This window comes from Brachyhypopomus gauderio, chromosome 17, assembly GCF_052324685.1.
Source record: "Brachyhypopomus gauderio isolate BG-103 chromosome 17, BGAUD_0.2, whole genome shotgun sequence".
NCBI lineage: Eukaryota > Metazoa > Chordata > Actinopteri > Gymnotiformes > Hypopomidae > Brachyhypopomus > Brachyhypopomus gauderio.
In genome coordinates, this window is record NC_135227.1 from 16110706 (window position 1) to 16122744 (window position 12039).

General features: G+C 47.8%; 1 protein-coding gene across 5 annotated transcripts in view; it reads left to right on the forward strand.

Moving 5' to 3' along the window:
* The window catches only part of stard9 (StAR-related lipid transfer (START) domain containing 9), a 30557-nt gene that overhangs the window by 5835 nt on the left and 12683 nt on the right, over positions 1-12039 (forward strand). For 3 of the 5 annotated variants that reach the window (XM_076979219.1, XM_076979222.1, XM_076979220.1), the window contains exons 4-21: positions 4379-4495; positions 4580-4612; positions 4694-4752; positions 4868-4980; positions 5689-5831; positions 6079-6146; positions 6323-6420; positions 6548-6748; positions 6865-6962; positions 7253-7330; positions 7447-7524; positions 7879-8058; positions 8703-8757; positions 8881-9006; positions 9153-9235; positions 9731-9792; positions 10227-10399; positions 11563-12037. In XM_076979219.1, coding sequence (XP_076835334.1) covers positions 4379-4495; positions 4580-4612; positions 4694-4752; positions 4868-4980; positions 5689-5831; positions 6079-6146; positions 6323-6420; positions 6548-6748; positions 6865-6962; positions 7253-7330; positions 7447-7524; positions 7879-8058; positions 8703-8757; positions 8881-9006; positions 9153-9235; positions 9731-9792; positions 10227-10399; positions 11563-12037 — 2240 coding nt within the window. Of the gene's footprint in view, positions 1-4000; positions 4021-4378; positions 4496-4579; positions 4613-4693; positions 4753-4867; positions 4981-5688; positions 5832-6078; positions 6147-6322; positions 6421-6547; positions 6749-6864; positions 6963-7252; positions 7331-7446; positions 7525-7878; positions 8059-8702; positions 8758-8880; positions 9007-9152; positions 9236-9730; positions 9793-10226; positions 10400-11562; positions 12038-12039 lie in introns of those variants that run through there. The other 2 variants (XM_076979223.1, XM_076979221.1) reach the window with 2 other exon arrangements.

The following is a 12039-nucleotide window of genomic DNA, read 5'->3' on the forward strand; positions in this document are numbered from 1 at the left end:
TTGACCTGAATTACGGCCCGCTGGATTGAGCTGGGGTCTGTAGCAGCAGTCAGGAAGGTCAGTAGATATTTGGTTCTGGAGGGAGAAGGGAAGTGTGCGTGTGCGTGTGCGGTGTTGGCGTGTGTGTGTGTGTGTGTGGGGGGGGGGGGGGGGGGGGGGGAGGGGTGGGTATTAGGCCTCAGAGTAATGGAAGCCAGCTGTTGTGTCGTTGTGAGCCGAGGGATCCGTGACTGATCTCACCATACAGTCTTTAATACAGTCTCACCATACAGTCTTTAATACAGTCTCACCATACAGTCTTTAATACAGTCCTCACCATACAGTCTGTAGTACAGTCTCACCATACAGTCTGTAGTACAGTCTCACCATACAGTCTTTATACAGTCTCACCATACAGTCTGTAGTACAGTCTCACCATACAGTCTTTAATACAGTCTCATCATACAGTCTTTAATACAGTCTCACCATACAGTCTTTAATACAGTCTCACCATACAGTCTCACCATACAGTCTTTAATACAGTCTCACCATAGAGTCTTTAATACAGTCTCACCATAGTCTGTAGTACAGTCTCACCATACAATCTTTAATACAGTCTCACCATACAGTCTTTAATACGGTCTCACCATACGGTCTTTAATACGGTCTCACCATACGGTCTTTAATACGGTCTCACCATACGGTCTTTAATACGTCTCACCATACGGTCTTTAAGTCCCTTGTTTGGCAGCTTTAAATTCACCGTTTCAGCGTGAATATCGACATATCAGCAGATGTTTGTGCATCGTGCAGACGTACCAGTGGGGAAGGGCTGAGGAACAGCGGTGGGTGGAGAGCTTGGTGGGTGGAGGTGAGAGACGGGGGTGCCGGGGCCTCTCCTCCATCTACCCTCCACCTCCAGCCAGAAGCACAGCTACGTCAGGGCAGGATTTTCCACACTCTGATCGCGCCGTGTGGACGGCGCTTGGTGAAGAGACGGCACACAATGCTGCGTTTCTTTTCCAAATGAAGTCAGCTCTTGTGCTTTCTGTCTCTCTCTTTCTCCTCTTGTCTCTCCTCCCTCACTTCCTCTGGGTCCTCTATGAGCTTTGATTATGCTCCTGATTGTTTTTTTGTCCGCATGGCGTGTTGCTCTTAACAGAATAGCCACACTGTGTGCGTTCTCTATGCTAGCGGGAGTTTTTTTAAGTGCTGCCGTCACTACAATTGTTCTGGTTTGCGTTTCCACAGAATGACGTTTGAATTTGTGGCAGTTTCTCAACCACTGACAGATGATCGGGTGTTTCCTCCCAACAGCACAAATCAGATTCCAAAGATGATCACGTTAAACAGATTAACAGACAGATCGTCCTGCTGGAACTGTGCGGGTATTGGACAGTGTTTCAGTAGTTTGCGGGTGTAAGTAGTAATGCATTTTTTAGCCGTACAGTTGGAGCTGTAGGTCCGGAGGCCACATGGGCCCCTGGAGTGGAAACAGAGCGCGCTGTGGCGTGGGGTCTCCGTGGACCTTTAATCACACAGCGGGCTGTGGAAGTCGTTTACCCTCACTAGAGCCGCCACACATGGCCGACTGAGTTCCCAGCTGTGGAGGAGGTGGAGAAGGAGAACAGACAGTGAGGGCCTCCGTGGGCTTTCTTTCCACTGGCGCTCATCCCAAATCCCCCAACAACAGCAGTGGGGTCCAGTCTGACCGGAGCTCCCACAATCCCCCTCTTCCCCCTCTCCCTACCGCCATGTAAATCTGACCTACAAAATTCTGTGACTGTATGACTGATGAGAGCCAAGTTGAATTCCTGCCAGTGAACTCCTTCCTGCCCCCCCCCCCCCCCCCCCCCCCCACACACACACACATGTACACACCCCAGCTCTATTTGTGTATCACTTATGCTCCTGTTTTCCTCGTTCATATGAAGGAATAAACTGGATTTCAGAGCATAACATTGTGATTTGTCATGTCGTGTGTTTGCTTGTCCTCCTGGTTTCACGTTTTAGTATTGGACAGTTGTTCTGATCAGTCTTCTAGCTATGACCTGACCAATGTGATCAGTAAGAAACAATCTGAAAAGTAACCTGCATCGTTATCACAGATACATGAACCTTCTCCACCAATACATTTTTGGGCCAGTTTAGCAGAGCCAGATTAAGTTTTAACCCCAGGTGTCTGGGAAATCAGCCTTATCTGCAGTGATCTTACAGAGCAAAGCCATAAAAAAATAGAGATAGAGGTCTGTCCCTCCTCCCCGCCTGCAGGGTAACGTGTGGCTGGGGACAGCTGCTTGGCTTGGACAAGCTTCAGTGAGTTTTCCTGGAGGGCTCCAGGGCCCGGTGTAGAGCAGCAGAACTCCCTGCAGCCTCGCACACCATGATTACAGGCCTTTCTCCAGAGTGGACCTGCTCTGCACATCCAGCGGTTATTTAGCAGATTACCATCTCGTTGGCGTGTTTCCATAAATGCTCGTTTGCTCGTGCTTGCGTGCGCCCGTCGCGATCGTCTCCGTTCCCTCGTGAACCTGTTTATCCTGAGCTGCAGTGCTCGCGCTGGCCGAGGCGCGACTACAGCACGTTGGATGACGCTATTTCCTTATCTTGGCATCTGGCCTTGAGTTCGTTGTTTTGACCCACTTTTGGACGCGCCCTTCCCCGCCTGACTCCCCCTCGTTCGGAATCGGTTCTCTTTTGTGACCAGTTTAAAGCCTTTGGCTCTCAGCTTCTCGTCCAGAATTGAAGGCCGCGTTGCGATTTCTCCCACACTTGAAGCCAGTGTGTGTTTGTTGGGCTATCTTACATTTAAGCTGAGAAAAAATATCTAAAGCTGTGCATGCGTGTCTTAGTGCTGTTGTTTTCAGATGGATTTCCTTTAGGAACACACACACACACGCGCGTGTCCACAATGTGCCTGCACACACACACACACACTGAGGACCATGGGCTTCCTGTTGATGGACATGTTTAGACTTTCTGGCCCAGTTTGGGCTCTCCTGCGGTCCTGCAACAGCCCGCCCTCCCCAGGGCGCACCGCACCTGTCCCAGGCGTGGCTGGTTAGTGGGGGCTCAGCGGTGGACCTCTAAAAGAACATTTGTGCCACACATAATGGGGACTGCTGTCATAATCTGGCACTAGCCATAATAATAGTGTAATAGTGATGTAAGACCCAGTTATAAATGCACGAGTACTGCTAAGGAGAGTATTAAACCAACTGTACTGAGTAAGACATAGTGCGCTGTCATGATGCTTTAAATTTGTGTGTGTGTGTGTGTGTCGGTGGTCTGTGATGAATTGTAGAAGTGTGGGATAGATACACAATAGAGTGCCTTTCTCTTTGTGTGGTAACAGGAGAGGCCTGTGTGAGCTCAGCATGTGTGATGTCAGACGTGCCGCTATCGGGCCTCTTATAGCGGAGGAGTCAGGCTCCGGCTAATTAAGAGCCAGAGGCACAGGGGCTCTTAAGCCGTCACTAATCTGACACCCCCCCCCCCCCCAAACCAGTAGCTGGTGTGCCACTTAGCCCTCATTCTGAATGCCGGGGCTGTCGTTCGTGTTACGGCCAAACGTACCGGCTTGATCCAATTTCACTGACTAACTGTGTTTTGCTGTGGGTGGTGATGTTGGATTTTTTGGTCTCAACACCTAGTCCCTGCACTACCCCACACACACACACACACACACAGAACTGGGCAGCAGTCTAAGGACGCTGCTGTGTCGAATGTTAAGACCTGCCCCTGCTTTCTCAAGGCCCTGTTATAAGCATGTTGACGTGTACACATGAGCTGTGTCAGCATGGTTCATGGGTCAAGCTGAGACTTCCTACTTTAGTATTATGGTATGTTAGTACTGATACTTGGTACTGTATTTATGTTTAATGCTGTGCTATGTCAGTATTGCTCTTTAGTATTGTATAATGTCAGTATTCATGTCTGAAAGGGTCTGGAATTAAAATATTTTTCCCCCTCATGCCATCACACTGAAACATTCCTACTACACAAGTGATGTGTTCAGTCTTCCAGTGGAGGATTTGACAGGTATATGGCAAAAGTTGTTTTTACACCACGCATGTTGGTTACTTGGTTACTCAGGGCTAGTGTGTGCCTGTGTGTGTGTTTGTGTGTGTCTTCTCACTGAGAAGAGAGCAGCTCCAGGACCTCACCAGCCCTTCTCTCCTTCACCTGTCTCCCTCCATCTTCCCTCCTCCTCACCCGCCCTGTCTCTCCATGTGTCCCTTCATCTTCATCTGCCTCGTACAGAGTCTAGGTCCAGACTAGACATGTGTAGTGATTTTACTGTGTGTGTGTGTGTTTGGCTGAGCAGTTATGGAGTGACAGAAGTAGCTCATTGAGTGCATGTATGAGTGAGAGTCACCCTCGTCATTCTCTCCCACAGGTCTTCCAGGATCTGGGCGCGTCTGTGCTGGCTGGGGCATCCGAAGGTTACAATGTCTGTCTGTTTGCTTATGGGCAGACAGGCTCTGGGAAGACCTACACCATGATGGGCACGCCAGTGAGTAACCTTCTGCAGTACTGGACAGCATTAGCTTACATAACGTAGATGTTTCCCATGTTTGATCACTTCCTCTTTGTGTAGGATTCTATTGGACTGACCCCGAGGATCTGTCAAGTAGGTCTCCCATATGAACTGGAATATTGCGTTATTTTATACAGCTGTGGTATTTTTTCACTGAGTTTGTGTCTCCTTCAGGGTCTCTTCAGATCTGATATCGACTCTCCCGATGGGCAGAACTGCAGAGTTGAAATTAGGTGAGTGTGTTGTGCTTGGTCCCGTCTGTGTTTGTGATCACACCTGTTGTGTGTGACAGTCTGGCCCGTAGACTCTTTTGTGAAGACATAGAACAATGTTTTTTCTCTCCTCCAGTTTTTTAGAGATCTATAATGAACGCGTACGTGATCTTCTCAGAAGGACGGACCAGAAGAAGCCGGCGCCCCTGCGTGTGCGCGAGCACCCAGACAAGGGGCCGTATGTGCAGGGTGAGGGTTCACTCAACATGGCCATTAAAGTTCAGAGTTGTTCCCTTACTGAAACCAATCCCAGTCAAAACCACAAACCAGAGACGTTCAGCTGAACTGTTTGCTCACCTATTGTAGTTTGGTGTACTCAAAAGGATATTTTGCATTCAGCATTAGACACGTGAGTAAATCTCTGATAGGCTGGGGTATTCTGAGTTTCTTTCTGGTAATGGGGCATAGAGCGTTTTCACACAGTGTTCGCAGCTGAACTTTGACTGCAGCCTGTGCTGCTCATGGCTGTGTTTTGGCCCCGCCTCCTTGCCCCGCCTCCTTGCCCCTGCCCCCTTTCTTTTAGTCTGGCATCCAACATCCAGTTATTGTGTGTATTAGGAGAAACCCCAGTATAACAGAGGAAGTGATCTCACTTTCCTGTGGATATAAGAGTCCCAGTGGAATACACACATCCTCACGTGTCTCCTTCTAACATACACATTTCCCCCAGACCACTACGTTAGTAGACCTTTAAATCACACTTGTCCAACTTTTTCAGTCCTGTAATAAAATTGTCAATAGAATGACAGTGCATTATTCATCCACCAGAAACAAGATGAAAATATGATTAACGAAAGAAAGACAATGGTGATAATCTCTGTGTATGAATATAAATATGAATATCTCTACTGTGTGTGTGTGTGTGTGCGTGCGTGTATATGTGCGTGTGTGTTCCAGGTCTCTCCCAGCACGTGGTGTCGGATTACAAGCAGGCGGTGGAGCTCTTGGAGGAGGGCATTGCTAACCGCATCACAGCGGCCACACACGTCCACGACGCCAGCAGCCGATCGCACGCCATCTTCAGCATCCAGTACACACAGGTCCCAAACACACGACCCGTCCCCCACACCAGCTCCAGTTAGATCTTCCCCTTCTTTACAAACCTGCTCAGAAATACAGTGACCAGTAACAAAATGTCCGTGACTGTATGTGTGTCTGTTTGGGTGTTTTTTACCAGTTATTTCAGAGGTGAACAAACTGAGTAGATCACTTGACTTTCTCATTCTTCTTTCATTAAATTGTGAAGTGTACTTAAAGTGTTTTATCTGGGGTAACCTCTTTTTGTAGGCTATTCTAGAAGATAACCTCCCCTCTGAAATAGTGAGCAAGATCAACTTAGTGGACCTGGCTGGCAGGTTGGTGATTGTTTGTTTTCATTATTTAGATAACTCCTAACCCACAGATAGTTACTGTGTCGAAACCAGATTATTGTCTTGTTGGAAATTTTAACGGTTTCTGTGGTCAGGTCGCCCCCTAGTGGATCTCCATGGCTAATAGCGCTCTGCTCTGTTGTATTTGTGTCTCTGCTCAGTGAGAGAGCGGACCCTCAGTACTGCAGAGACCGCATCACCGAAGGAGCCAACATCAACAAGTCTCTGGTCACTCTGGGCATTGTCATCTCTGCGCTCGGTATACAACATGCTGCTTTATCCTTCCACGCCGTTTCCGTCTCTTTTTTTCCTGTTGTCCATTAACCCCTCATCCACCTGCCTATGCCCCGCCCCTGGCCCCGCCCCCTGCCCCGCCCCCACTTCAGCCCAGAACTCTCAGATGTGCAGCAGCAGTCAGAGTATTAACAGTGTGCTGAGCGAGGGGGAGGGCAGCACCATGGGCAGCCAATCCAGCTCCCTGTCCGGCAGTGGCCGCCGCCTCTGCTTCATCCCCTACCGAGACTCCGCCCTCACCTGGCTCCTGAAGGACAGCCTGGGCGGCAACTCCAAGACCATCATGATCGCCAGTGAGTCATTGCCATTGCCTCTGTGAGTGACTCGAGTAACTCCGGGACCTTTTCCTCATATTTCTCCCTCTCTGACTCCCCCCCCCCCCCCCCCCCCCCCCCCCCCCCCCCTACAGCCATCTCCCCCTCCTGCAGCAGTTACAGTGAAACTCTCAGCACACTCCGCTACGCAGCTCATGCCAGGAACATCGTGAACAAGCCGAGAGTCAATGAGGTGCGTCTCGACCCCCTCTGCCTCGTTCTGCTCTGCCTCGTTCCTCTCTGCATCCTTCCCCTCTGCTTTGTTCTTCTCTGACTCGCCTCGTTTTCATCTGCCTCGTTCCCCTCTGCCTCAACGACCTTTGCCTCGTCCCCCTTTGCCTCGACCCTGTCTGTCTCATTCCCCTCTGCCTCCTTCCCCTCTGCCTCGTCCCCCTCTGCCTCGTCCCCCTCTGCCTCCTTCCCCCTCGCTGGTTGATGCGGCTGTTGAGTCTGAGACGCGGTGCCTTTCTCATGTGTTCCCAGGACGCCAGCGTGAGGCTGATCAGGGAGCTTCGGGAGGAGATCGACCGGTTGAAGGCCATGCTGCTCAGCTTCTCCCTGGTACTCGCCCTCCCTCAAGACATGGCCCCCTCTACACCACTGTACATTTAACACACACCATAGGAGCAGCCACAGAAGCACATCACAGCGACTGATGGACCTTTTGTTGTGCACAGCAGAGAAACACCAGCCCGTGTCTGAGCGACGAGAGAGACGGTAGCCTGTCTGACGTAGTGCTGCAGAACGAACTGAAGGTCCGTCGCAAGCCCTCGAACACTCAAACACTCAAACACTCAAACACTCAAGCCTTCAAACACTCGAACACTCAAGCCCTCAAACACTCACTCAAGCCCTCGAACACTCGAACACTCGAACACTCAAGCCCTCAAACACTCGAACACTCAAGCCCTCAAACACTCGAACACTCAAGCCCTCAAACACTCGAACACTCAAGCCCTCAAACACTCGAACACTCAAGCCCTCAAACACTCAAACGCTGGGTTTGAAATTATCTCTCACATCTTTTTCCTGGGCATGGCAATTTCAGTCCTCCATCTTTTTCCTCCAGATCCAGTGACCTCATCTCTCTTCCCCGCCTGTCTGTGCAGGTGGAGCAGCTGACTAAAGACTGGTCAGAGGGCTGGAGGGACAGCCGTGCTCTGCTGGAGCGCTACAGTGTGGACATTAACCAGGACAGAGCCGGAGTTCAGATCCACTCCCTCCTTCCCCACCTCATCGCGCTGGAGACAGACGTACTAAGCACGGGAGTCACCATTTACCACCTCCGGGTACTGACCTGAGTTCAGTTGAATATGGCGGACCCTAACGCTATCACTGTTTCATATGCACAGCAAGCCGATATTACTTGTATTTCAAGATATCCTCTGAATATTGTTTTTTGTTTGTTACTCTTTTTTTTGTTTACTTTTTGTTTACTTCCTGAGAGAAGTTTTTAGCATTCATGGCCATTAACAGGTGAAGTTGTTCTGATTCTCAGCAGACGTTTAATCTAATGCCTCATTATATTTACCTCCTTTCTTTTAACAGTTTCTCCTTTCTTTTGTGTATTTTTGCTTGTGAGAGCTGGAGTAAAGCTTTCTCAGTCTGGTTTGAGGGTGTTCTAGATTTCTCAACAAGTTCTCACTGTATCAAACCCAAAAGTTGTGCTGGCTCTTCCCCAGTGTGTAAAAGTCAAAGTCCCTGCAGATGAACCTGGTCCTGTAGTGTGACTGCTACATAAGCAAGTTTTTATACCACACAGCGGCTATAAACAAATCGCCCTGCCCGCCTTTGAGGTGTGATTCATGCTGAAGGTCAGATAAATTAAACAGAGACTGTAACATTATCGCCAGAGTAGGTGTTATGAAACTGGGTCTGCTACAGCCAACAGTGCAGTTCAAACATTCTCATTAACTCATTCACTGTGTTATAGGAAGGGGTCACCAGAATTGGACCTCAGGATGAGAACGAGGAAGGACCCCATATTGGTATGGCCCCATATCTGTCTATATTAATATGTAGCCATATCAGAATATTGCCTATATGGGCAATAACAAATCATCATCAGTTGGACCACTTTGTGTGTAATCTGTTGTTCTGTATGGTCTTAGTCCTGCCAGAGGGTTCGGTGTGTGAAATAGAGAATCAGAATGGGGTCGTGACCCTCAGGCCCCTCCTACACAGCGTCTGCACGGTCAACAGCAGAGACGTCACTGAACCGTGTAGACTTGCACAAGGTAAATGCACATGCACGCATTTCTGACAGCTCGCATTTACAGATAACGGAAGACACTGCGAATTGGGTTATAGCCGCAGTACAGTGCAGTATTTGTGTGCATACATGTATGATGACCTTGTTTTATGTGGTCCCTGCTGTTTAAAGGAGCAGTGATAACGTTAGGAGGGATCCATAAGTTCCGCTTCAACCACCCAGCGGAGGCTGCGGCCCTGCGAGAGAGGAGACGGGTACTGTTGGCCGTCTCATGTACAATCCTGGCGCTGGGGCAAATATTTACTTTAGGATTAGAGGGCTTTCATTGCTTGTTATTCCCTTAAAATACCAGAAGAGACCCCACAAAACACCTTTACCAAAATGTTGACAAAAAAAATAAATTAGCATGTAGCCAAATGCTAGTATTGACAGGAAAAGGTACCATATATACACGGACGTAATTTTGGGGGGGACGGGGGGGACATGTCCCCCCACTTTTTCAAAAGCCGGTTTTGGTCCCCCCCCCCCCCCCCAGTTTTTACGGTTAAAACCAAATATTTAAATAGCGACAAATCCATGTCCCCCCCACTTTTGAAATCAAAATTACGTCCATGCATATATATAATATATGCAAGCATTATTTATATATGCCATATATATAATAGCAAGAATTAATTTCATTAAACAAATTATGCAAAGTTCTGAAGTTATAATGGTAAAATAACGAAGTTCAAATTGTTTTTGCCCAGACCGGTGAGGGAGGTCTACGCTGTAGCTCCTCAGTGCTGGACCTGCTGGCCTGTTCTCTGAGGTAAACGCAGAACCTTGTGGTTTATTTTTCTTTTTCTTTCTTCCATTTTTCTTTGTATGTTTCTAAGTATGTCAGAATATTCAGCATTAATATTGCTGGTACATGTGTAATGTTAGATTCTATCATGTGGTTTGAATTTGTGATGCTACTGACTGGAAATTTTGGACCGATAATGAGCTCCCTGGAGGACCATTATCTTGTTTTGACTTTACTTGGGGTTACTTGGTTACACAAAGGTGCTGAATGTAGGTGCCTCGTGCACTGAAGCAGAGAAGCAGACACTTGTTAACTTGTTCAATTCTCTGATGTTTTTATAAATCACAGAACAAAGGTAGCAGTAAGTGTAGGTGTGTGTGTGTGTAGGTCTGCTATGGAGAGTCTGTAAATCTGACATACAGTCCTCAAGTACCGTGCGTTCGTTTTTGCGTGACCAGGACGGAGGGAGCAGGTAGTCAGGAGCTGGGTGACGGGCCTCCACCCAGGCAGCGGTTGGAGGAGCAGCAGCGCTACGTGGACAGTCTGCAGAAGGAGATCCGGGTGGAGCAGAGGCGGGTGGAGAGGGACCTGGAGAGGGAGCAGGCCCACCTGTGTCAGCAGCGCACTGACAGTGAGTGCTCTGACTCGCCCTGCAGGCGGGACGACTGACACGATGTCGTATGACGCAAATAAACAGGGCATTCGCTGCCTCTTCCTCTACAGGTTTAACTCATAGAAACGATGTTCTTTTTATTGTAATTTTTTAAATTGTCTTCTTGTCTTACTGTATGAATTAAGAATTTGACTTCTGCTTCTTTGTTAACGATGAGATTTTTTGATTAACATAATGGATTCATGTTAAAACCTTAATAATGTTTTATTAAGTTATTGTTTATCAGCAGAGGTGTCAAGTAACGAAGTACAAATACTTCGTTACCTTACTTAAGTAGAAATTTTGGTCATTTATACTTTAGTAATTATTTTTCAGCTGACTTTTTAATTCTACTCCTTGCATTTTCACACCATTATCTGTACTTTCTATTCCTTACATTTTAAAAAATAGCCTTGTTACTGCTATTTCATTTCGACTTGTTTTCATTCTGGCGTGTCATCGTTAAAAAAAACCCTATCCTGACTAATCGTGCCATCCGGATAGAGTGAATTTGATTGTGGTTGGATGAGAAGTATAAACATATAATATTCTAACACCCTATTGGTTTGTACGTGATCCATCGCACCTCCAGCGAGGACATGGCAGGAAGTACATAGCAGACGTATGTAGCTTAGTATAAAGATGTCCGTGTCAGAGACTCAAGAGAATTTGAGCAAAGTGTCCCAACTAAGCACCAACGAGGAGGTTGGTAGCCAGGAAGACCAACCAACCCTTGTACTAAAGTACATTCATTTTCAATGCGCATACAGTATGTGCCCATTTTTCAACATTAACATTTTAATATAACATTATAGTCATTATGGCTTTTAGAAGAATGGGGTTTTTGGGGAGGTGGGCTAGTGCACTATAGACCCCTGTGGTGCAACCTAAGCTTTTGTCCTTAATGACCTTTTTTTTCCTTACATTACTTTTACTTTTATACTTTAAGTAGTTTTGAAAGCAGTACTTTTACACTTTTACTTGAGTAAAAAGCTTGAGTTGATACTTCTTCTTCTACAGAAGTATTTTTAAACCCTATATATCTATACTTCTACCTGAGTAATGAATGTGAATACTTCTGACACCTTTGTTTATCAGCTCTCGTGTTAATACTGAAACTATGTTTCTGCTGTGCCTTACAGTCCAGCAGTGGATCTTGGAGGAAAAGCAGCATCTATCTGCCATCAGGGAGAAGGGAACGCTGGAATCAGGGGTGCAGACGGATCTAATTCCTCTTCCCACGTTAAAACGTGTTAGCCAGGAGACTCCAGAGGAAGGTGACCCAGAAACAGTGAACCCCTTGCTGATCGTGGTGGCTGTTAGGAAACAGGTGGTGCAGGAGGAGCTCCTGAAACACCACGCGCTTCGAAGGGCCGAGAACCGCATTCGCCGCAAGAGGCTGCACTGTCAGCTGGAGAGGATTGCTCGAAAGCGCCACCTGCTGGAGGCAAAGCGAGAGCTCCAGAGGCTGGAGAATGCACTTGGGATGGACGCATTGTCGTCCATTGAGCTGACATCTCCTTCAAAGTGCAGGGGACGGCCGATGTTGTTGCGAAGGCATTCTTTCTCTGCTGATCTTCTGTCTCGACTGTACCCTCATCACACACCCATCATCAGGT